Genomic DNA, 27664 nt, shown 5'->3' with positions numbered 1-27664 from the left:
CATTTGTTTTCATTTTTCTGAATGATTGACATTCTTTAGTCTAGTTGGTTAGTCGGCTTTCACCCCAGAGATCGGAGTTCAAGTTCCGGCAATTCGCGAAATATATACATAAACATCAACCAATTACTTTATCACGTTCACTCTAATGATATTGCCCACGGGTGTCTTTATTTCTATATATGCAAATAGATATGTACTCCGACGATATTTGCAAAGCTGTTGATGATTGAGTGACTGCCGTTTCTGCAGATTGAAGAGTGGAGAAAGTACTACAAAATTTACATTCAACAGCATCACCACAAGCATTAAGATAAACAGGGTAAAAGGGCAGAGTGATATACTGCAATTAACCCAAATAACGTAACACTTTCCACCAGAAGTTGCATTAGGAGGTAACATACAAATACTCATATTCCTCCCAGGATATACAAGGAGAAAAACGACCCTTTATTCAAACAATATTCAAGGTCGATTCAAGTATGCAATCGCCTTTACCATCCTCCTCTTTGAGAACCTCCAGAGGAATGCACATTCAACCTATCAAGCACAGCATTATGATCCACCGGCAGGCCACTCTCCTCCATCCTCTGAATCACACTGGCAACATGATCACCCCTGAAACCCATGCTCACCAAATTTTCAATCAAATCATTGTAGGGAGGGTTGCGAATTAACTGTGAATGGCTGGTGTTCCTAATCATAACATTGGGGCCAGTGCCAGGTTGCGTCTGAATAGAGACGTTTGCTTGGGGATACCCACCCTGTGAGAAGTGAGGCTGTTGGGGTGGGTGATGCGTTCTACCACCTTCACTACCATACATCATATATGCACTTCCTGGAGGAAGGGGAGGGTGGGAGCCAGTAGACATGTACACATCAGCTGGTTGTGCTCCAAAAGTGCCCTTCATTTGCTGAGGAGGTTGCTGGGGAGCTGTTCTGCCAGGCACTCCATATCCATAAGGAATGGTATCAGCACGGCTAGACACAGGTTGAGGAACTCCAGAAGAATATGGAACTTGCATAGGCATGCTGTTTGGTAATGCCTCTGGCGTAGATGGGTTTGTTGATTGAGAAGGTGGGTAAGGTGGGTAAGCCAGTGTTGATGGGGGCCTCATCTGTGGTTGCATGGAGGACTGCTGCTGCGGCAATACTTGCTGTGGCAATTGCTGTGACCATTGCTGTTGATACTGAGGGAATGATTGGACAGGTGGTACCTGATTTACTTGGGACTGTGTAGGCTGTGGTAGCATCCTAGAGATGTCTTGTATCTGAGGAGTTCGGTATTGAGGATCAGAAGCTATATATTGACTCTGAGGGTGTTGGGTTGGTGCTGGTGCTGGTGCTGGGGCTTGTGCTGGAAGTGGAGGTTGGTTAGGGGCTGCAGCTTGGGCGTTGGATAATTGGTTTGAAGGTATATAGTAGGTTTGTTGGGTCAAATTCTGAGGTGGGGCTTGAGAGTGTGGCACCACCGGGTTTTGTGGTGGTGCTACTTGATGAGGCAGAGCCAGAGCTAATTGCTGGTTTCGCATCTCAGATATGTGATCAGTCTTTTTAGAATCAGAGGCAGGTGGTGATGCCCTCTCCTCAGTGGATTGTGAATGACTGGAAGAAGACTCCTTCTGCACAAGTTGTAATTTAGCCAACTGCTTCTGAGTATCAGCTAACTCCTGCTTATCTCTGAGGATCTGCACAGACCTGTGGACCTATAATGTGCATTGAATGCTTAAGAAGTAAATAACTTGCACGAAATAGAATGGTTCCAACACACTATTATTAATGTAATCATCAAGAAAAAAAAAACAAGCAAGATAATGGGACTGAAGCCCAGCTGGCAGAAAATCTGAGCTCAATTCTGTAATACATATCTAGTCTTTCTTAAATAGGCCATGAAAATAGATCATGTATGTAATCCCAGAGTGGTTTCTCTGCAGGGCATTTGCTTTTAGAAATTTGAAAACATGCAGATCCTTGCATAATGAACCTGCATCTGAGCCTAAAATATTCATTGTTTCAAGAAAAATTTTTATGAAGCAAATTTTACTGTTAACAACAACAGAAACTGAAGTTTTAAATCCATTTGATATAACACTTGGGACTCAATACTAGCACTTTTTCTGATCCATATTAATGTACTTCTTATGCATTCTATTGCTCTATGTTAGATGATAGATAGCCAAAGGTAAATACATGTTGCTGTAAAGTAAAATAAGGACCATAAAGCATCTCAAGGTTTCAAAGGGTTAAAAAAAAAAAAACCAAAAAGTCAGGACTGAGGGTATAGATGTGGTGTATCTTAGAGCCACTAATTGCTGAAAATCCACCTTACCAGAAACTGTAGAAAGTTCTAGGGGAACTGACCTCTTGGAGATGTTTCTCAATAGATTTAAGCTTTGAATCTGCATCTCCATGATCACGAACTAAATCAGATCGCATTTCTCCGATCGATTTATCGAGATTGTAGCAATATAACTCCAACTGTGACAATCTTGAACTTATTCCCTCAAGAAAGCGCATGAGGTTGTCTGCATATTTTTTCATGGTTTTTTCAACAGTAGCAGTCACATCAGCCAAAGAATCTTCTGGCTGGCTGTATGCATTAGGTGGAAATATTGATCGTGCCCCTCTGCCTTTGTGAAAATCCTGCAGAGGTCGGTATGACAAAAACGATTAATTATTTACTCTTGAAGCAAAAGGCACCAATAAACACCACTTGGCTGGGAACACAATGGGGAAAAAATTTGTACAAGAAAAAAAAGCTTGCCTCATTTTTCCCCAGAATAGATAGAATATGTAATGCAACCGTAAAGACAATAATAAAAACCCAAAAACGGTATATTTGACCTCCCTCTCCAACAACATTAGCCAAACCACATATCCATAGCTGATTTTTCAATAACTCTAGAATGTCATTAAGGTACGAGTATTTATTTGAGTAAAAACCAACGTAGTTAACTGTTGGATCAAAATATGTTCTCCCAAATTCAAACTTAGAAATACTACAATATACCACGTGAAAATGTGATATAACTTGTAACATGCATGGATGCGTACAATGAAGTTTCTCTCCATTCTATTTATATTAAGCTTGAGCCATCACAAGGTTTTGCTTTCTGCAAGTGGGAAACAATTTCTTCATTTTCTTGTACCCGTTATAAAATCATGTAAGCAATACCATAGAACCAACGTTTTCTATTTCTCACCAAAAGGGAGGAAGTTTATGGAACCATATCATGTAAAAGCTTTGTAACCCCAAGAACAAATACCCTGATAAAATTATAACTATTTGCCTAACTTCATCTCTAATTAATCTCAGCTCAATATGTCACAATCAAATTTAATGAGACAAGTTGTCAATATTTTTTTCTGTTTCTAAAATAAAGAAAATCCCTACAACCACCAACACCCCAGCAAACATAAATAAGCTAAAGCAATAAAAGAGAAAGGAATATAGAATGTCAAAATTCATTTTATACACTTATATCTTCCCGTAAAATTACAATTATTTTCAATAAAAAATGGAAAATCCCAAACTTTAGTAATTTAAGGTCAACAATCGATCAACCAGATCTCTGATTAAAAAAATCCTAAATTTGCCACAGAAACAAAGCTCTTTTAAATTTGCCACAGAAACAAAGCTCTTTTACTTTGAATATATATATATATATATATATATATATCAACCTCTCGATTAAACCCTAATCAGATCAAATCCCCCTCCAAAAAAGAGAGGAAAGTCCTACAAATATCCCAGTTAAAGCGTCAACATATACCTTGGTGGAGCTGTTGGTACCGATTACGGATTCGGCGTGGCTACCATTAGACGATTCCTGGATCCCATAGTCCTCATACGAGCAAAGAATATCATCGGACCCGAAATCGAACCCTTTGGAACCACCCAAGTTGGCCCGACCCGATGATCCAGAAGCCATTTTCCCCAAAACAGACTTATCACAGATCGAAACAGTAAAATTAGTTTTCTCAAGACAGAAAGAAGAAGTAAAGATTTTCGCCCTTTATTTCTATTTCGAGAAGAGGTGAAGAAAAACAAAATGATAACAAAGAGAAAGATTACTGTTTTAGCTAGCTTGTCCGCGAAGCAAATAAAAGGAAATTTCCTTCAAGTTTTTTCACTTTTGTAAACTTCCTTTAATTTTTATATGCGGGAGTCGAGAAACGTTGCCGAAATAGGGGATTTTTGTGTTGGAATTAGATAAGGATGAGCCTTCGCCGACCATTTTCTTCTTTTTTCACATGTACCCCTCCATTTTGTTTCTATTTTCATATTTGTATTATTATTTTTTGCACATTTAGCCCTCCATTTTGTTTCTGTTCTCATTTTTTAATATTATCTTTCACATTTGTTTTTATGACGTTTTATTTTTTATTTCTATTTGTTTATGGTTGTATCTCATATTAAATTAGTTATCTCTTTCAAACCATCCTCTCTCCTACTCCAATCACACCAAAAAAAAAATCTATTACAATAATAGAATGTAATCTTTAGGATTTGAACAATTGGTGTATAATTTGTTGACATTGACATTGAATTGAAATTGTTTGGTTTTTTTTTTTTTTTTTTTGATAATTTCAATTTATCTTCTTTCATTTGTTTTTCCTATTTCCTGTTGTTGTTTTCAACTATATTAGTATACTTATGGTTCTGTTTTCTATTCGATTATTTCATTTTTCTTTTGTATTGGGTTTTCATGTAGTTTTGTTTTGTTTCAATGATTTTAGGTGTTGATTTGCTCTTTTGGTTTGTTGATATGGTTTCAGCAATACCCAGATAAGTTATTTCAATGTTTTGAATTTGATAAGTACTTGACTTACTGCATACTACCAATATGTAGTTTTGGTTTGCTGGACGGTGGATTAGTTGTTTCGTATAGTTTTGATTCCTCTTTCTGTTTAAGCTTTTTGAATTTTGCCATGGGTTTAAAGGAGTAGAGAGATTGAGAAGACGTTTAAATCCGTTTTAGATGTAAATTTTTGGTGAATAGAAGCAATGATAGAAGTAGGGCCATATCAATGTTGGTCAGTCTATGTGTATGATATAATAAGTACTGTGAAGAGGTTGAATAAGTTGAAACATCATGATCATTAATTCACTGTCCAATTCAAGTTATGTAAATGTATTTAAGTTTGAGTAATACTTTTGATAGGCTGAATGAGATACCCTATCATACCTGTAACACTAGATTATTTTCTTAAAGGACGTAAATACTTGATTTTGATTATTAATATTTTATTTTTTAAAATTTTTTTAAAGTTGTTAAAATTAAGAATAAATCAAAATTAGTGATAACGTTATTTTAATGAAAATTATTTTACGAACAATTATTTATGAAATAATTCTTTTATATAATAACTATTTACGAAATAATTATTTAAAGAATAATTTTTTCACGAAACAACACTTTCATAGAACAATTATTTTTAGAACAACTTTTTTAATAAACAACATCAACACTTTTATTAAAAACTCTTTCATCAAAAGTTGTTTTACTAAGAGTTATTCCTCAAAATATACTTTACTCACTGTTACTCTACAAAAAGAAAAAGTGAAAATCATTCCTAAATATGACAAGGTCCTTAGCTTATTTTTACTATTTGAATGTTCTAAAGAGTTTGATTTGATGATTAGATATGGAGATAGTTAAAATGTTTTTTTTTAATTTTTCTTTGAAATATGAGCACTCTTGCTTTTCTTTTAAAACAGATAATAAACTTCTATATTTACTATATTTATCATCAAAAAGTTAATTAAACTCTTACGAACCAATATATTAACACTTTTTGTAACAATCAATTCCTTCATTATTGACTATTATTCATATTTAATACATTAACACATTTTATAACTGTCATTCTTGAACTTATAAATAAGAGTTTTCAAAGTTTATTAAGAGATTTTTTGAGACTTTTGGCAAAATCACTCAATTCTCTCTGCAAATCTCTATTCCTAAATCTTTTCCTTGGCCTTATTCTCTTTCCTATTCAATCTTGCTTGATCATCTACCACCATTTGCTGTTGCACTCAATACTTCAAGGTTATTCAATCTTTCTCTTGTCGTCTTTTGACACATCTTGTTCTACTTATTTGCAATGCTTCCTTACGTTTACAAAGGTCAACCAAAAAAGACTAGGTTTTATTTTGTCTTTGACGGTTCAGCTAGCGGCAGTAACAGTTGTAATGGTTTGTATGATGTCCTCCTTGTTGTTGATCTGCCACATTGTAGAAATAAAATAACTACCCTTTTTAATCAGATTTTTTTCCTCCTTTTGCCTGCTAAATTTAAGAGGGAATTATACTAATGGGAATAGGAGGCAAGTGACACAAGCCATCAAAAGCTGATGAAAATATTTTGAAACTACCATCTCATATCACTGTCAACATACTTTCAAGGTTTCCTGTCAAAAACAAATCCATTGTAAAACTGCACGTTTGCAATGAATGGCGCAATGTACTCTTAGACCCTTGTTTTACTCAAATTCACCTTGCCAATTGTCAGTAAACCTAATGCTTTGCAGATTCCCTCGCTATTAGTTGATTGAATTTGAAAAAGACTTCAGCAAGAGGAAAATGTCAAGGTTCAATGCTGATAAAATATGCATGGTACTGTTGGTGTACCATCCCTGGTGGTGGCTTCATTCATTGGCTTGCTTTGTTTGTCAATCAATTATCCAGAAGATTTTTACTCTCTCAATGCCAAATATAAAGGCAGCAAATCGATTATAGCTCTTTATCAGGGTTTAGGTTTTGTCCAAGGGATTAGAATGGTTACATATAGTAGTATGGATATTTGAAATAAAGCAATATGTGAGGTTTAATACGCTTGGAATAACTCTTGGAGAACAACAGAAGATGTACCAGTCGCACATTATGAACGCTTGATTTGCAAAGATGCCTTGCAGTGAAGCTCTTAACTAGATTTGCTTTTTTAAAATGAACGATGAGAAATTCCCTATATGGATTTGTGCTTTTAAAATTGAATATGAGAATTGGGATCCAATTCTCCTGCACTATCTCTGCTTGAAATTCCTGGTTTGGGATTTATTGATCGACGTAAACAGCTACTACTATCATGGTTGCATGCAATTAGGGGTGTCAGAGAACTGTTTACTTATATCTGATAAATCACAGGATCCTTTGCTCAACATATGGATGATGAAGAATTATGGTGTTAATAAGGGGATCAAAGACCTGTCTTTTCCTAGCTAGTGAATAGGGCATATCATCTAAATTCTGACACATTCTGATATTCGGTTGAGGATGCACAACAGGCTTAGTATAATTAACAAAAAGATATTTGAAATAAAAATAATCCAAAAGATAGAACAAGAAAGCCCATACTTGAACCTGTGTGTAATTAAGACTTTTCAACAGAATAGAGGAGGAGCCAAAATGTTGATAATGACAGTGATGAAGCCAACATCTAATGCCCCTTTTACTTGGTTGCAGTACTTGGTGACTTGGTCAAGATGGGTAACCAACCTGCATTAGGATTTCCTTTCTTGCCGACATTAGCAATTGCCAAGGCCGCTGAAATGCTTGAGATAAGCAACATGGTGAAAACCTTTTCAAAATTTCAAAACAAAGAATGTAATTGTTTGCAATTGTTGTCGTAGATCCTTCGTTCCTCGTGCTAGAAAAAGAAACAGGTGTTGAAAAAAAAAACTACAATGAATAATTACCACATCCAAGGCAACAACTAATCCTCAATTGTGTCATCCCATACCGCCCAGTAGAAAAATTTTCTACTTTGGCTGCTGATGCAGATTTCACTTCCGTTGATATATTTATGGTCAATGGCTATTCAATAAATACACTCTAAAACTACCAGTAATGTAGAAAAAGGAAAAAACGATGTTGTGAGTAATATATTAAATTATATAAACTCCGTTTAGTAATTGATTTTATTAAATTATTGGTTAAATTCATAAAATTTCACTTTCATGTCACTAATTTCAAGATTGAAACCTAAAATTTTCATGTTTGAATCTTAAAATCTAATTAATTGTTGAGCAATTTCCCTCAATTATTTTTAAACTTTTTGACTTGGGAATCATATTTCAAGAAGCTATTAATTCTCCACTCCACTTCTAAGGTTTGCCACCAAAATTTTTTGGAGTTTATTGAATGGTGGATTCCTTGTTTGGGATGTAGGCCACTGGCTGCTAATAGTATGAACAAATTTTGAGTTGGTTCCTTGATTTCCCGTGTATGTCCATTTTCCTGATTTTACTAATAAAAGGCCACTGGCTACTAAATCTCAATACCAGTAATATGATATTAGAAGGGAAGTAAAGTGCATTTGTAGACCTAATCTTTTTATATGGAATTTATTTTGATCTTTAATTTTTAAATTGAACAAATATAGTAAATCAAGGCTTTGAGAATTCAAACAATAATATGTACTGTGATGCACAACTTGTGATTGTTTTTAGCCTATCTTTGGCAAATTTAGTAGAGCAAACGGAACTTCAATCACGAATAAAAATGATTTCAAGGGGTGCTACTAAGATCATTGTTCTTGGGGAGCATTTGGTTCAAGTTTTTTTCACCTTAACAATAATAGTATGCAAAAAAAGTTGTATCAAATAGTTTTTAAGATATAATAAAATTTATTTTTGGTTTACTTTGCACTAGAAAAACCAAACCATTAAAAGTCTATGAAAGATAGAAATACCTTGTCTTTAACAAGATTTTCTGTAGCAAATCATGTCAAAAAAACAAGCTTTTATCTTGAAATAAATGGGAGAAAAGATAAGAAGAAATTGAATTTTTTGAATGTCTTAAATGAGCTCACAACAATATTTATTTATAGAGATTTAATTTTAAGGTTGCGACTTTGATTATATTGTTTCAATTAAAGATCACTTTCTTTTATTAAGAAAATGTCTTTTTGAATAATTAAGGATAAATTGATTTATTAAATTGATTAAACTTTCATATCGAAATAGACTATTTTTCACGTTTTAGGAAATTCTAATTTTTCATACAGAGCAGTTGATTCCACCAAGAAAGCAACCGACTACCCCTTTATATTTTCAATTTCCATAATGCAATCTGGAGCAGGGTAATCAACTCCTCATCAAAGTTAGGGACGGCAATCAAGCCCGTCCCCGACAGATTTCGGCCCGACCCGACCCTATAGGGTCGGGTTTTTTTTTTGAATTTCGGGTTTCGGGTCGGAGTCGGATCGAGTAAAATTAGGTAACAATTGGGGTCGGGTCAAGTTCGAGTATGCCTAAAACCGACCCTATCCGACCCAACATTATTAAAAAATTATTTTTTAATTAATTAATTATATATATTTATTTAATGATATTTTTAAATATTTATATTTAAAAAATAATATTTTATATTTTAAAAAATAATATTTTATTAATTTCGAGTCGGATCGGGTCAGGTTCAGGTATTAAAAAATTTCGGGTCAGGTTCGAGACGAGTCGAACCCGACCTGATGCCATCCCTAATCAAAGTAGTTAACTCTTTACAACTTACCGATGCATTTGATACATGAACAATAAACTGCTTCATATAATAGTCGACTCATATCAATTTCCAAAATGGTTCCAATTATAATATCTTCTAGGGCAATTGACTTCTCTTAATTAGCAGTCATCTGCCATAATCTCAAACAATTTTTCAAAAAACTATCAATCAATAGCATTTGATACCATTAGAGTTTGAAACAGATTCCACTCATATCCAACTATAGTAGTCGTTTGCTTTATGTTGGCAATGGATTGCTATTTTATACAGAAACTATATTTAGCTTCTGTTTGTAAAAGCATTAGACTGCTTTTCCTAAAAGCTTTAAGGCAATCAATTTCTATGTGCATCTATATGATCAATCTTCTTTATTTAAATCTTTTACCTCTAGAATCATATTATTCATCTTGCAATCGTACCTTAAGTTATTTAATAACTTAATATGATTTTTTTATTAAACTTAATCATATTATTTTTTTTATTTTGAAAATATTTTAAACAATTCTTCCATTAAATTTTGCATAAAAATAAAAGTGAATTACAAATTAAAGTGATGGATTTGGAATTATTATTCTTTGTTGTCGTAGCAAATTTTATTTATTAAAATAATAAATAAATAAGATGTTTGTGGGCTGCCTCGATGTAGTTACTCTTTGTTGCCCTGCAATTAGTAACCGGCTAAAAACATCTATGTTCCAATGCAAAATTTAATGGTATTACTCTTTGTTATTTCGATTTTTTATGCTACTTATAGTAATAATTCAGAATTACAAACAAGTTGACCTGCTATTAGTATTAGTAACTGACTACTTCGATTTACCTAGAGTTTCAAATACTTCCTTTTAACTAAAGGTGCTTTTAGCTTGTATTAATTCGAATATCTTAATTTCTCTCATGTTTTTTAAAAATTAAATCATAATCTTGAATTTAAAATGTATTCTTTTGAGCAATATTGAAGCATAGTTGTAGTGATCGTGCCACATGCTTTCTTTATTTATTTATTTTGGATGAATAGAAAATGAATACTCTCCTTTTCTTGTGCAGATGAAATAGAATGACAAATATGAAGATGCGAAAGTAGACAAATATCCATGGCCTATTGTTTATTTTTAAATTGTACAAATATAATCTCAAACCTTTTTAAAAGGGTGTTAATATGGTTCTTGTTAGTACTATGTTGTAGAACTTCTGATTTTTTTTAGCCTCTCTTTTGCAAATTGAGTAGAGCAAATGGAATTTTAATCACGACCAAAATATGATTTCAAGGGATGCAACTAATGTCATTGTCTTTAAGGTTTATTTCACCTCTTCAATAATGGTACCCAAAAAGGGTTGTATCAAATAGCCTTTAAAATACAATTAAACCTATATTTGTTTTACTTTGTATTAGAAAAATCGAGTCACTAAAAGCCTACTGATGAAAGACAAAAGTATCTTGTTTTGAACAAGAATTTCTACAACAAATAATGCCACAAAAACAAGCCTTTATCTTGAAATAAATGGGAGAAAAGATAAGATGAAAATGAAAATTTTGAATGTCTTAAATGAGTTCACAACAATCTATTTATAAAGATTTAATTCTAAGGTTGTGACTTTTTAATTTTATTTGTTGTAACGATTTTGGGGCTGCATGATGAATTTGAAAACAAAAATAAAAAAAACAAAAAATAGAGTCGCCACCAATCTTTTTTGGTTAGGTGTGATTGGACACCAATTAAAATACATCATTTTAATAAGATTTTAAAATTAATTAAAATTTATTAAAAAGAGAATTTTATAGTTTGTGAAATAGTTTAGGTTTGGGAGTCGATTACGCGTAAGGAATGATTAGCACCCCCACAATACCCATTTAAATTGGTACAAATTAATTACATGTTATCCATTAATCCCGACAAAAATAGTCTTAATTTCATTGTTTAAAAAGTAATTTCCTTCTCTTCTTTTGTTTACTACAATTTTGGTTTTTTCTTTATTTTTATTTTATTATTGTTCAAATTTTATTCGAGAAAAATAAATTATAACCTTTTTATTGAAATAATTCTTAAACTGTTTCAGTACGTTGGTAACATTAGAATAACTCTTTCTCACCTAGAAATTTTTTAGGTATCACTTTTTGAAATACCTTAGAATCTCATCGTCGAAGGCTCAAATTTACTTTTTCATAAAAGTTATGTTATGCATGCAATGTGAATGATAATATGTCGATGTGCATTTTTATTTTACTCTTTTAAAAAATTTATTTATTTTATTGATTTTTATTATTTAAAATTTTTGAAGAAAAGAAGAATTTTTATTATAATGAAGATTTTCGATAAATATTTCAATACATTGGTAATATTAAAAAAAAAATCTTCTCACCTAAGAATTTCTTAAAGCATCTCTATTTGAAATACTATTAGAATCCTGTCATTGGATAATTTTTTTTCCTCATTTTTTGTCACTTTATTTTTAATTTATTAGTTAATTTTTATTTACTATTTTATAACAAAAAAGAAAATTTTTTATTATATTAAAATTTTTTTATAAATATTCCAATATACTGGTAGTATTTTAAAAAAATCTTCTCAACTAGATATTTCATAGGTATCATTACTTAAAATATCTTTGAATCTCATCATTGGATAAAAATTTTTTTTCTTATATTTTTTATTTTTGTATTATTATTATAAAGTTTATTTTAAAATTAACAAAATTATCAAAAATTTTAACTATATATATACTTTATTTTTATTTATTTATTTTTTATTGTTTCCATTTTTATTATTATTAAAAACAATCAAATATTTATTCTAACAAATTTAAAAATTTATCATGCATAAATAGTAAAAAAAAACCCAAAATAATAAAAATAATAATATAAAAAATTAAAAAATTTTAAAAAATACAAAAATAAAAATAACTGAATCGGACTAGTCAACGATCCAATCAACGTCGATTTGGTTAGTTTTACTATTCATTTCGGTTGAATTGACTGAGAGACAGTTTAGTGAGTGGTTTAGTTGAACTGGTTCAGGGTTGGTTGAAGGATGGGTCACTGGGATGGGTCGTGTGAATCTTGGGTTGGGTCCGGATCCATGCACGGATCCTCTTGGCTTTAAATAACGTCGTTTTGGGCTTTACTCTTCTATATAAAACTAAATTTTTTTCAGCTCATTTTATCCTTTTTAGCATAAAAAATTTTAGAGCTCTAGGGAGAGCTCCGAGTGTTCCACCAACATCCGGTATCCAACCTCCAATCGCCATGTCATCGTGCTAGCCATCGTTCAGTGTCCCTGTCAACATTTATCGTCGGTGGTAAAAAAATGTCAAAAACTTTCAAAAAATTCTCCTCAACGCATTCTTTTTAGATCCAGTAATAACCTTGATCGACATAGATCGAGAATGAAAGTTTCAGTGTTTTTTTTTTTTTTATATATATAAATATAAACCAAAATTGATATATATTTACTTTTTTTGTAAGTAGCTCTTTGGTGCTGTCGATTCAGCAAAGATTGTCTTTTTGCTTTTTTTTTTGGTGGTTGTCAGTTTAGAAGGGGTATAGGTTTTAGGATTGGTGGGTATATAGGTTTGGGACCATCTTAGAGGAGGGGCTAGGTTTTGATGAAGTTGAAAAAAGGGTAAGTCTGATGCAGGTGCTTGCAGGTAGTGGGTACTATGGTTGGGATCATGCACGGGTTATGCTTGGGCTTGGTTTAGATGCGCAGATGAAGAGGTCTAGAACGGTTGTGGTCTCTAAGTCTCTCAAGGAGGATGGGTGTGTGTGGGTGTGATTTCCAAGAGCCTTGTTCACGAAGGCTAGAAACTGAGGCTAGGCACGGGGTGCTAGGGTTGAGCTGAGATAGGATCCAGGTTCTGAGGGCTTTCTCTTTTTTTCTGATGAGATGTTGGGTAGCTTTATAGGGTCAGTTAGGGTAGGTGGTGAATAGGGGTGAACAGAGGGTGGCAATAGTGCCATGCATGGCACCCACTGCCACCACCCCTTTTGTTTTTTTTTTTTTTTTTTTTTTTTTTTTTAGCTTTCATTTTTTTATATTTTTTTGAATTTTTTGTTTAATTAATAAATTAATATTAATGTAAGAATAAAATAAAAAAAAGGTAGGCTTTGGGCTTAAAGAATGAAAATGGACCTCGAGCCTAATCCAAATAGGGCCTCAGTCTGAGAACCCGATATTTGGCAAACATTAAACTGAGACCTAATTAAAAATTCAGACAAATTTAGTGTCTACAACTGTCCCTTTTTACGCATTGCTGAGAATCAAGAATAAGGTAAAGATAAAAACAACAATTTTGTTCGAAATCTGAAGAGATCTTTTTTTTTTTTGGATTTAAACTAATCAAAAGACTTTTCTTATCAAATTGAAATACTCTTTTTACTTGAGGCTTAACAACTTTTAAACAATTAAAATTTGAAAAAGAAAGGCTCATATTGGAAATTCTCATATTGAAAAAGCTTCTCTAAGTAGATGCTCAACAACTTTAAAAATTTTAATCTTGGAAAAGGGTCATCCAAGCAGAGGTTTAACAACTTATAAAAAATTATCATCTTGAAAAAACTCATCTAAGTTGAGGTTCAATAACTTTGAAAATTCTTATCTTAAAAAGGCTCATTTAGGTAGAGGTTCAACAACTTAAAAAATCTCATCTTAAAAAAAGCTCATCTAAGCAGAGGCTCAACAATTTTAAAAATTCTTATATTGAAAAAGCTCATCTAAGTAGAGATTCAATAAATTTTTTTTTAAAATTCTCCTCTAAGTAAAGGCTTAACAACTTTAAAAAAAAAATTTTTATCTTGAAAATGCTCCTCTAAGTAGAAAGTCAACAACTTTAAAAAAATTTTCATCTCGAAAAAGCTCTTCTAAGCAGAGGCTTAACAATTTTTAAAAAAATTTTCTTATTGAAAAAAGCTTTTCTAAGCAGAGGTTCAATAATTTTAAAAGTTTCATCTTGAAAAGGCTCATTTAATTAGAGGATTAATAACTTTAAAAATTTAATCTTGAAAAGGCTCATCTAAGCAAAGGCTCAATAACTTTAAAAGGTATAGGCTCAATGAAAATAAATTAAACCATAAAGAAATAACTTCGAATATCACCATTAAAGAATAAATGATCTTGATATCGCCACCAAGAAGATGTGAATGACTTCGGATATCGCCATTGAAGAAAATGCAAATGATTTTTTTAACACTCGAAATCACCATCGAGAAAATGCAAATGATTTTTAACACTCAGATATCACATCGAGAAAATACATATGACTTCAGATATCACCACGGAACAAAACTCGAATATCACCATCGAGAAAATGCAATTCAAGTTTTAACACTTGGATATCACCATCAAAAATATGCAAATGACTTTTATATATTGCCACCGAAGAAAACTTGAATATCACCATTAAGAAAATGCAATTCAAGTTTTAACACTCGAATATCACCACCAAGAATATGCAAATAACTTTGGATATCTCCATCAAAGAAAACTTGAATATCACTATCGAGAAGATGCAATTGACTTCGAATATCGCCACTAAAGGAAACTTGAATATCACCATCGAGAAAATGCAATTCAAGCTTCAACACTTGGATATCACCATCAAGAACACTCGAATATCACCATCGAGAAAATATAATTCAAGCCTTAACAACTCGGATATCACCACCGAGAAGGTGCAAATAACTTTGGATATCGCCATTGGAGGAAACTTGAATATCACTTTCAAGAAAATCAATTCAAGCTTTAACACTCGAATATCACCACTAAGAAGATGCAAATGACTTTTTAACACTCGGATATCACTATCAAGATAATGCAAATGTAGAGAAAGAATGCAAATTCAAACTTTAAACTTCGATATCACTATCAAAAAAATGTAAATGACTTTGAATATTGCTACTGAAGAAAACTCAAATATCACCATCAAGAAAAAAATGTAATTCAAGCTTTAACACTCAAATATCACCATTAAGACGATGTAATTGACTTCAGATATCGCTACTAAAAGAACTTGAATATCATCATTGAGAAAGTGTAATTCAAGTTTTAACACCTAGATATCACCACTGAGAAGATGCAAATGACTTTGGATATCACCACTGAAAAAAATGTAAATGTAGAGAAAGAATGCAAATTCAAACTTTAAACTCGGATATCACCATCGAGGGATTTTGAAAATGTCTTGGATATCACCACCAAGAAAATGAAATTCATACTTTAATACTCAAATATCACCATTAAGAACTTTGAAAATAATTTATCACAATATTTTTTGACTAATATCGATTTCATTAAGTTAACAACTTTCTTGCCAGCTAGATTGGGTTTAAAGCTCTTATTTTGTCTCATTGAAATTTCTAAAAATTCTTGATTGTTTGAATATGTTTGTACCTCTTTTTTTTTTTCTAATATTTACAAAGTTGATAAAAACAACTATGATACAAATGTCTAATGTCTATGCGAATGCTTGATATAGATATATGTGACTTTTTGTAATGCAAATGCCAATATTCTTTTTATGTAAATGCCCCTACAAATACTTCTTCTATGATGCATATGCCATTATGCAAATGTAAATGTTTTTCTTGTGATGAGGCACATGAAATGCAAATGTCTTTTCTTAAAATGCCAATGCACACATGCTTTATCAATGAAGGACAAGCTAATGATGAAAATGCAAAGTTAAAAGATTCAAATTTTCAAAATTTTCTTTTTAAAAATAGCCAAGTCAAGATATGAAACTACTCAAAATCTTTTTTTTTTTTAAATTTTCAAAGTTTTTTTTCTTTCAAACTTGAATCTTTTATCTCTTTTTCAAATCCTTTCTTTGCTATTCAATTTTCATCAATTTTGCTTTCTTTCTTTACAATTTGGATTTCTCGACTTTTTTTTAATTTTTTCATATTTTAATCAAACATGCATATGATCAACTCGAGCTTGCTGAAAGGGAATTAAAGAAAATAAGCCATCAAATTATGGTAAAACTCAATTGATTAAACATACTTTTATATTAAAAGGTGTTTTCCATAGTGCCCCTTATTTTTCTCAAAGTTTTTTTTTTCAAAATTTTATTTTTCTTCCCTAAAAACATTTTATTTTAATGATAAAATTCTTACAAAAAAATTTGCCTTAGTCAACCTTTATAAAATAATGTGACTCTTAAGTCTCTAAAAAAATGATAATCATTATTATGCATATATTTGAATAAAATGAAAATTTTATCTTTTCAAATGGTTTGGATGATTAATTGTCAAATTAAGATGAAAAATTTAATTTTTATCTAGGCTCAACAACAAATTCTTTTGGGAGGTTTTTTTGTGGTTAAATCATATTTAACACCCATTTTAGTATCACAATGTGAGATTTTAATAGATGTTAAGACTAGCTGTGGTAAATTCAAAATCATATTGGAAAAGGTCAAGAATTTTTATGATAACCTTTCCCTTGCACACATTTCAATCATTGGTTGCGATGAGTTTTCATGTTGTAATCCTATTTTCGCTTTGGATTGTTCATTTTCGAGTTTTCACCCTAGAGCTTCATTTTTTCATCTTTCTCTTTTTTTTGTTCTTTATTTTTTTATTTTTTATGATTTCATCATGCTCTTATGAAAAAGAAAATGGACAAAAGCGATGTTGGTCATGAATGATTCTACAATAAACAAACTCTTTAGTTCAAGTATCCATGTTTGATTGAAATGAACTTTTCAATGTATATAACATAGGTCAGGGTTTAGAGTTATGAAGGAATGGATAAATAGGCCCAAAACATGTGTTTGAAGGTGATCAGACTAAGGATCATTTCACATTACTTGAAGGACTTTTTTTTGGGCATTCATCCTTTTTATTTCTTCAGTCGTAACATCCAATCATCTATTTTTTTCTCTTTTTTTTGTCTCTTTTTTTTTACTTTTTTTTTTATATTGCTTTTGCTTTTGCTCTTTCTTGTACATTTCAACATTTGCTATAATATGTTTAAAACTTTTAAAACTCAATTTGTTTGACATTTGCTCTTATAACTTAAGGCATTCTTCTTTTATTATTGAAGCATGACTTCATTAAATAGATCTTGTTTTGTATTTTTCTCTTATGTAGAATATGATCCTTGATCAAGGTTCATTTATGAAGAATTCACTAGGCTCAAAGGGATAGCAAATGGATAATTTTTTGTTTATGAAAGGATGAAAAAAGATGGCTGCTTGTCATTTCAAGCCTGATCACTTGTGTTGAAGAGTGATTCCTTAAATAACCTAGAATTTTGTTTTTATCACCTCTCTTTTTTTTTTTGTTTTGTTTTTGTTTCACTTTCTCTTTTTGGGATTGTTTGAATATCTAGAGTACACGATATAACCATTGACATTTTTTCCTTTTGTTTTTTTTTTTCTCTGTTTTTTTTTTGTTTTCACAACTTATATGACAACTAATCTTTATCTTATCTTGATAAGTCAACAAGGTTTATTAGACAATGAAAATGATGTTGAAAGGGTGTATTTGGGTCCTAATTGCACACATCATCATGAAATTTCCTAGTACCCTAAACTAGGTAATCTTGGGGCAACTAAAAAATATGTTCTTCTGTCAGTATGCCCCTTAGATGAAAAAATGATGTGTTTATGTATTCATGGCTATCTAAATGATTTTTTGTTTGAAGCATAGTTTTAACACCTATCAAATCATGAACATCTAGATAAAAAAACATCATATTTGTCTGATTTTCAAGGAACTCAGAAGTTTTTTTTTTAAATAGATCATTTTAGTGTTTATTGCCTTGATAAGAGGTATCACAAAGTTCAAACTTGTATCCTTTGAATCATTAAGGTTTTTCAAGTGATTTTGAGACATGAAAAGAACACGAAAATAGTTTATTTGGATAGATTCATAATAACGACCACCAATTTTTTTTTTAGACTTTTTATTACGAAAAGAAAAAAAATTATTTTAAAAATAACTTGGTACAAAAAAAGAAAAAAAAGGCTTTCTCAATTAGCATTCAAATGCAACTTTCATACAAGTCATGAAGTTCATACGTATGTCTAATATAGAAGTGAAAAAGGAAATAAAAGAGGCATATTTTTTATTTTAAACCAATCTACCTTTTTGTAACACCAAATGAAGTGTCCATCATTTTTCCAAAAAGCTACAAAACCATTCTCCAATTCCTTATCTATCCATTGTATCAAAATTATTCATATCAAAGATTTAACATCCTTAGTTCACCTCTTTTCCAATATATCAAGGTAGAGAGTTTTCAATAACATGATGATCCTTGTTAGTTTCGAATTCATTATCATACGGGATAGTTTTTTATCGAGTGACCCTGATTTCCATTATGATAATCACAATTTGCATTAAGATCATACCATTTTGGGTAAGGAAGTTAAAGGGATTTTAGATGCAAAGGTTTTAAAAATTGATTCTAGATAAATTAGGATAATAATTCTGTGTAAGATATGAGAATACAATCGAAAGTGGTTCTTTTTTTCTGGTATTTCTTGAGGGTCTCGGACCATTACTTAGATTGGATCTCCATTCTAATCTGATAGGTGCAGCGGGATAGTTGTATGAATAGTTGAGTGTCTGAAAAGATAGCTTAAAATGAGATAGATAAGCTGGTTATTATAGTGATTGATATAGCTAATAAGGATGAGGGATGGATGTAACATTGTTTATGAAAGGGTAATGGGTTTGGTACACTGGTACGGGGCATTACGTGAAACCTTTGAATTATTGCCTCACATAGTTCACTGTTTGGGCTTCTTTTCTTTTTTTTTTAGTCGCTTTACCTTTCTTTACTTCGCTCATCTCTCTTGTATCGAGTTTATCATTCTTTATGGTATTTTCAATAATTTCATCGGATATCATCATATCTGTAAAGTTTTTAGCTACATTGCCTATTATTCTCTTATAGTATGGTGCTTTTAGGGTGTTTACAAATAAGACAATTGTATTTTTCTCAGTGAAAAGAAATTAAACTTGTGTAGCCATATCTCTTCATCTCTGTGCGTACTCTTTAAAGCTTTCTGTTACCTTTTTTTCCATATTTTATAGTAATAAACAATCTAGAGATAGATCTATAACATATCGATATTATGTAAAAAATATTTTTATAAGATCCTTGTAAGAATGAATATAAGTTATATATAGTTGAACATACTATCTGGTGCAAAACTTGTAAGGTTATCCTAAAATATATATATTAGTAGCTTCTCATTATGAGTATGTGCTACCATTTTTCAACAATACATGGTGATATGGGTCATTAAAAATTTTATGCCATTATATTTTTCAAACTCAAAGACCTTGAATTTAGGTGAAATGATCACATCTGGGACCAAACAAAGCTCTGTTGCATCCATTGAGCCATAAAAATCTATTCCTTCTATGGTCCTATGTCTTTCTTTTAATAATTTTATCTTTTGTTGAGCACTGGTATCTTTTACTTTCTCAAATGGCTTCATCTTTAACTTTTTTCTCATTTTAGGATCATCTAAATCAAGGACCAAGATTGGCTCGGGTGGTTTTTCCATCATAACAATACTAGTAAAATTTTAAAACTGTCCTAGAGTAGTTGTAGATGTCATTTTTGGATAAGGATAAGCATATCCTTCGGGAGTAGGATTTTGAATTTTGACTCCTTGAGAGAGTTGGGTTAACCGCGACTCAAACTCTGAAGGGTATATAGGATCCACCATGTCTGACGATTACTTTTGGAAGCTGATATTTTCTTCCACCATTTTTTTTATCAAGATTCTTGAGCATATCCATTATCTTACTAATATCCCCTTTTAGTTCTTCTTGAACCTTCTCCATCCTTTTAAATCGACTAGCTTGTTCTTATTTCATAATTCTTGTTTGAGCTCTAGTGTTATATGAATGACAAGTAAGTTAAGTCAAAATTTTTAGTGAGAGAGCTATTCTTGAACCTTTATTAACATAATTTTAAAAAAAATCAGAATGCCATGTGTTGAAAATTTTATTTTATTTTTTTTTAATTTTTTGAAAAAAAAGAAAAATGGTGCACATCATGCATGAATGCTAGTGGGAGATATTTGCTCTTGGATAAATTTCAGCATTAGAAATTTTCATTAATTCATACAACTTTTGTTATATGAGATTTATCATCCTATAAGAGGATGAGCAAATTTGTAGTTTTATGGGATCTATAAAGAACTTCTTAGGAGAAAGATGTCCTAGAACAAATACCTCAATGCAAAACTGTATGATATAATTTAGGTAAAAGAAAAAAGAAAGAAAAACAAATTTGAGTTAATGTGAGGATGTGGTTTGAGATTAAAAAAAATTTTGTTGTTTTGTTTTGCTTTGTTTTGTATTCTTACACGTTTTGGACTTAGGTACTTTCTACAAAATGGTGGGCGAAGCTTTACCTAAGGTTGGCTTCCTATAGCTTATTAAATGCTTAGTTTAGATTGACACATGTTTAAAAATTTCTAAATTGTTCCTTACTATCGTCCATGTTAGACTAATAAGGCACCCTGATCCTCACCCATTATAGGCTATGAACGAAAATGGTTTAATCTGAGTGGAAGTATTTCGCTTGTCATTACGGAGGTTATCACCTCACTAGAACATAAGTATTTTACTTTCTCTTATAAGGGATGTAGTCCGGGTATAGAGCTCATGCATGAGATGTATCGTGTTATTGGGTGTGCAAATGTATCTTTATTTATTGAGAATAACACATACAAAAAAATGACAATAAAAGAAATGCGTATGAATTTTTTTCTTTTCATTTTTGGTTTTTTTTATTTGTTTGGCTATTTTTTAGTAAAAAAAATCTAGGAATTAAAAATTAAATATGATTTAGACTGTTTAAATCAAAATTTGAGTATAACATGCAATTAATTTTGGCCTAACTCTAAAAAATAAATGGCATCCACAGCGGAGTTGCCAAGCTATTTGTCGTAACGTCTAGATCCGGGGATCCATCGCTAGACATTGACTTTAGGGAGTCGCCACCAATCTTTTTTTATCTAGGTGCGATTGGCCACCTAAGGAATCTGTCCTTTTAGGGAACACCTAAGCTTAAGGGTCCCTAAAAGAATAGGTTCGGGTCTGCTTAACCAGAACAGAGTTCGGGAGTTCGGTTACGTGTGAGGAAGGTTATAGCACCCTCACAACGCCCATCAAAAGATGGTACCAGCTTAAATTTGTATTATCCAAAAGCCTTAAAATTTTACCAAGTAATTAGTTGTTGGAAATGATTCTCAATTGACTCTAATACTTTTAGCAGAAAATTGAGAAAATTCCCTCACCTCAGGAGTATGCAAGAAAAACTACTGTTTCACTTGCAGGGGCTCCGTCGTCGGATTTATTAAAGAAAAATCAAAATCATCCAATTAATTATTGGAAATTATTCTCAATTAACTCTAATACTTTTAGCAGAAAATTGAGAAAATTCCCTCACCTCAAGAGTATACAAGAAAAACTACTGTTTCACTTGCAGAGGCTCCGTCGTCGGATTAATTAAAGAAAAAAATCAAAATCAGCCAAGTAATTAATTATCGAAAATTATTCTCAATTGACTCTAATACTTTTAGCAGAAAATTGAGAAAATTCCCTCACCTCAGGAGTATGCAAGAAAAACTACTGTTTTTACTTGTAGAGGCTCCGTCGTCGGATTAATTAAAGAAAAAAGAAAAAAAAAATCAAGATCAAAATCAAAGTCAAATAAAAAAATAAAAAAAAAAAAAAAAAAAAAACCTGGAGCGGCTCGGCTATCGGCTCGGCTCGACTCGGCTCAAGGAAGAAAAAAAACGGCTCGGAGGAGCGGCTTGGAAGCTCGGCTCGGCTCGGCTTGGCTCGGAGGGAGGCTGGCACGCGCGGGTCAGAAGCGGGTCGACGCTCGGGTCGGGTCGGGTCACGGCAAAACGCGCGGATCCTCTGGTTACTTAAGGCCAAAACGACGTCGTTTTTGGAGGGTATTTAAGGCACTCTCCTCTGTTTTTCGGCAGAACGCTCCTCCCCTCTCTCTCTCTTCCTTCCCTTTTCTCTCCCTTCTCTCTAGAAAACTGAAGAACACCGGTGCCGGATTCTGGAAATGTCGCCGGAATCTGGAATTTTTGCCGGAATATGGCCGGAATCTTCGTCGGTTTCTGGGAATCTCGCCGGAAACTGGGTTGGTCACCGGAATCTTCAAGTTTCGCCGGAATTTGTGCCGGAAAATTCAAATGTCGCCGGAATTGTCGCCGGAATCTGGAAATTTCCCAGAAATTTCCAGAAAAAAATTTCGCAAAAAAAATTTCTAAAAAATTTTTTCAGATCCCTACAGCTATCCTAACACTTCTCGACCTTCTTTAGCCTTCGAAAACTCTTTTAAACACTTTTTTTCTCTCAAATTCAGTAGCTTTGCTCACTGTTTTTTTTCTGTCCCCTTGAACTGTTCCAGGAGGTGCTTTATATAGGGATTGATCAGGAGTTTCTGATCAATCCCAACTCCTCCTTGGACGGGGATTCAGTCTTTGAATCCAATTGGACTCTTTAGATTGAATCCCCACTCCCAGTAGGATTCTTCAGCTTCAATCTCAACCTTCCAAAAAAAATCAAATAAATATAAAAAAAATAATAGATAATTAGAACAGATAAATAAAAAGATATTATAAAAAAAAAAAAAATATATCTGATAATCAGAAAAAAATCAGAACAGATAATTTAAAAAAAAATAATAATAAAATAAGATAAACCCAAAAATATCTTACAAAAATAATAATAATAATAATAATAATAATAAATATATAACTATATAAATAATATACATATAAATCTAATCTAAATAAATAAATACAGATATACATATATTAATAATAATAAATATAAAAATACAAAAGAAAAAAAAAAAAAGGAAAAAAAAAATAATAATACATGATTGAATTGGGCCTTACCCATTTGGGCCAGGCCCAAATGATCTGGGTCAGGCCCAATTGATCCGGGTCAGGCCCAATTGATCCGGGCCCGGACCTGATTGGGTGTCTACAGCTGCCCCTCTTTGCACATTTTCTGTGAAACAGAAATTGCGCAAAGACGTAGACACCCAATCAAGACTCAACTCAACATTTTTATTTTTGATTTTTTTTTTATTTTTGTTTTTATTTTTTTTATTTTTTTTGATTTTTTTTTTTTGATTTTTTTGTTTTTGTTTTTTTTTTGTTTTTGTTTTTTTTTTTTTTGTTTTTTTTTGGCCGAAGCTCCTCTAAACAGAGACTCAACGACTTTTGAAAGTAAATTGCTCCTCTAAACAGAGGCAACGGACTTTGGAAAGTAAATTGCTCCTCTCAACAGAGGCACCACGACTTTGGAAAAATAAACTGCTCCTCTAAACAGAGGCAACGAACTTGGAAAAGTAAATTGCTCCTCTAAACAGAGGCAACGAACTTTGAAAAGTAAATTGCTCCTCTAAATAGAGGCAACGAACTTTGAAAAAATAAATTGCTCCTCTAAACAGAGGCACCACGACTTTGGAAAGTAAATTGCTCCTCTAAACAGAGGCAACGAACTTTGAAAAGTAAATTGCTCCTCTAAACAGAGGCACCACGACTTTGGAAAATAAATACTCCTAGACAATCATGTCCGAAGGAGTTGAAAGTTGTGTTTGAAGGGATTTCAGGAGATTATGCCCAAAGGTCTTATAAATCAACCCTGATACCAAGAGACATCCTATTTCGAGGATTAGGAACTTACCTGACAAGCTTTCTCTTTTTCAGTTTTGCAAAATATCTTCATATTTGTCTTCTCCATGTGGGATGTTGGAACACCCCTGCTTCTGAATTTGTACACTATATTCTCTTGAAAGTAGTGTATGCTGTGCAAATGCATATGAATTTCAATGCATGCTATGCAAATGTTGACCAATTAATTCATGTTCAATGTATGGTACTCAAGTTTCTCTAACTCTTTTTTCTTGGGTGTCAAGCCCTTTGATTCCTCAAGGATCCAATTGCACTGCTCTTCTAAGATCGAACCAGTGTAGCTCTCAATTGTCTCTTCCATTCACATTCTTCTTGTAAGAAATCTCTTCCTAGATTCAATGTCCTAATCAGGAGCTGAACGTCTTGATTCTGCCTTTTTACTTTAGACTTATTCAATGTAATGTAAAAATCTTTCCTGTTGTTATTCATTCATCAATCGTTATTTCAAATTCAAAAAGTAAGAATGCATTTGCACATTTCTTCGATGGTGGGGTATTAAAAGAATCTGAATGTTGAGAAACAGTCATAAGAAAAAGACACAAAGAATGGAATAGAATGTCTCTTATTAGCAAAATGTTGGCAAACTTTGGTCAAGAAAGAAGTACAAGGATAGGTATGGGGACAAAGCCCAAAATGAACAATCAGATAATCATGATAACACATCTCAAAGTCTTTTCTGAAAACTCAACCCTCTGATGTATTTAACAACTTGGAACTCTTCCGAACTTGTTGGCCCCCATATCAGCAGACTTTTAAATTCGATGCTGTATCCTCCTTATCTAAGCTGCCTTTTCAGGTTTTTAACTTAGACAAACCCCCTATGACTCAAACCGCCCTTTTTGGGTTTTCGCCTTGAGTCCTCCTTTTTCATTCACTTTTTCTTTTTTCCATTTTTTCATTTTTTCATTTTTTCATTTTTTCCATTTTTTTCATTTTTTTTTTATTTTTTTATTTTTTTTTGTTTTTTTTTTCAAGCATAGTATTTCTTCACAGCATCAGAATTTACAGGATGGGGTAAATCATTTCCATCCATCTCAGTCAGTATCAATGCTCCACCCGAAAAAGCCCGTTTCACCACATACGGCCCTTCCCAATTCGGAGTCCATTTTCCTCTACTATCGTGCTGGATTGGGAGAATTCTTTTCAAAACCAACTCTCCTTCTCGAAAGCAACGAGGCCGAGTCTTCTTATCATGAGCCCTCATCATTCTTCTTTGGTATAACTGACCATGGCACAGTGCAGTCAATCTCTTTTCTTCTATGAAATTTAACTGCTCATAACGTTCTCGAATCCATTCAGCCTCTTCCAACTCAACTTCTTTTAAGACTCTCAAAGAGGGGATCTCTACTTCCACTGGTAGTACAGCTTCCATCCCATAAACCAAAGAAAATGGGGTTGCCCCAGTAGATGTGCGAACTGACGTTCGATATGCAAGCAAGGCAAATGGCAACTTCTCATGCCAATCTTTGTAAGTCTCGGTCATCTTCTCCAGAATCCTCTTTATGTTCTTATTGGCTGCCTCAACTGCTCCATTCATTTTCGGACGATAAGGTGCCGAGTTATGATGCTTGATCTTGTATTGAGCACATATTTCTTGCATCATCTTACTATTTAGATTCTTGGCATTGTCTGAAATAATTCTCTCCGGAAGTCCATATCTACAAATGATCTCTTTCTTTATGAACTTGCAAACCACGGAGCGTGTCACATTTGCATATGATGCTGCTTCCACCCACTTTGTGAAGTAATCTATCATCACAAAAATGAATCTGTGCCGGTTAGAAGCTTTTGGAGTGATTGGACCAATGACATCCATGCCCCACATTGAAAATGGCCATGATGGTGCCATAACATGTAAAGCAGATGGTGGAGCAAGGATCTTATCAGCATATATCTGGCATTTATGACATTTACGAGCATAGTCGATGCAATCATTCTCCATCGTCAACCAGTAATATCCCGCTCTCATGATCTGTCTTGCCATCATATGTCCACTAGCATGTGCCCCACATATTCCCTCATGCACCTCTTTAATGATTTTCTTCGCTTCAGTCTCATCTACACACCTCAATAATACTTTATCTTTACTTCTTTTGTACAGGACATCCCCATCCAGGAAAAAGCTCATAGCCAATCTTCGGATGACCCTTTTATCATTTTCTGTTGCATGAACTGGATACTGCTGATCCTTGACATACTGTAAGATGTCATAATACCAGGGTTTTCCATCTCTTTCCCCCTCTACATTAGAACAATACGCTGGTATATCCTTAACATCTAACTTGATGGGCTGAATGTCCGTATTATGATTAATTCGAATCATCGCGGCCAGAGTAGCCAATGCATCAGCAATCACATTCTCTTCCCGGGGTAAGTGATCGAACTGGACATCTTCAAATTATTTTGTCAGCTCTAGAACATACTTATGATACGGAACGAGTTTTGAATCTCTCGTCTCCCATTCTCCTTTCAACTGGTATATGACTAGAGCTGAGTCTCCAAATACTTTCAGTACTTTCACTCTTCTTTCTATAGCAGCTTGCAGGCCCATGACACATGCCTCATACTCAGCGATGTTATTTGTGCAATTAAAATTTAACCTCGCTGTTACAGGATAGTATTGTTCTTCTGGAGAAATCAAAATTGCCCCAATTCCATGCCCCAAGGCGTTAGCAGCTCCATCAAAGTACATTCTCCAACATCTTTCCATATGCTCCCTTTCCTCCAGTCGGGAAATAGTCATTAAGTCTTCGTCAGGGAATTCCAGCTTCATCGGCTCATACTCTTCAGTAGCACGATCTGCAAGAAATTCTGCTATAGCGCCTCCTTTTATTGCTTTTTGGCTCACATATATAATGTCATATTCTGAGAGCATTACTTGCCATCTAGCGATTCTTCCTGACAAAGAAGGCTTCTCGAAGATATACTTAATTGGATCCAATTTTGCTATGAGCCACGTAGTGTGATAAAGCATATACTGTCTGAGTCTTTTGGCAGTCCACGCTAATGCACAACACATTTTCTCCAATGAAGAATACTTGGATTCATATTCCGTGAACTTTTTACTCAGATAGTAAGTAGCTCTCTCCTTTCGGCTAGCTTCATCTTGCTGCCCCAGCACACATCCCATTGAATTTTCATTTACAGTTAGGTACAGAATTAAAGGTCTTCCTGGAACAGGTGGCACCAATATTGGAGGGTTCGATAAATACTGCTTAATTTTATCAAACGCCTCTTGACATTCTTCGTTCCATTTCCCAGGATTATTCTTACGAAGAAGCTTAAATATGGGATCACATTTGTAAGTAAGCTGAGAGATAAATCGAGAGATGTAGTTCAATCTCCCCAGAAAACCTCGAACTTCTCTTGGTGTGCTGGGGGGTGACAAATTCTGGATGGCCCGTATCTTATCGGGATCGACTTCGATTCCTCTTTCACTGACCACAAAGCCTAGCAACTTTCCTGACCTTA

General features: G+C 33.0%; 1 protein-coding gene across 1 annotated transcript; it reads right to left on the bottom strand.

Moving 5' to 3' along the window:
* Window positions 1–311: 311 nt before the first annotated feature.
* On the bottom strand, window positions 312–4119 carry LOC111291140 (uncharacterized). Its single transcript, XM_022882752.2, has 3 exons — window positions 3771–4119; window positions 2359–2640; window positions 312–1703 (listed from the first exon to the last, which is right to left on the bottom strand). Exons 1-3 carry the CDS (start codon window positions 3927–3929, stop codon window positions 492–494), a joined length of 1653 nt encoding a protein of 550 aa, XP_022738487.2. The 5' UTR covers window positions 3930–4119; the 3' UTR covers window positions 312–491.
* Between the last annotated feature and the right edge of the window lie 23545 nt (window positions 4120–27664).

This window comes from Durio zibethinus, chromosome 16, assembly GCF_047325235.1.
Source record: "Durio zibethinus cultivar Kanyao isolate XHJ-2024 chromosome 16, ASM4732523v1, whole genome shotgun sequence".
Taxonomy (NCBI): domain Eukaryota; kingdom Viridiplantae; phylum Streptophyta; class Magnoliopsida; order Malvales; family Malvaceae; genus Durio; species Durio zibethinus.
The sequence above is the reverse complement of the archived record's forward strand: the minus strand, read 5'-3'. Positions and strand labels throughout refer to the sequence as shown.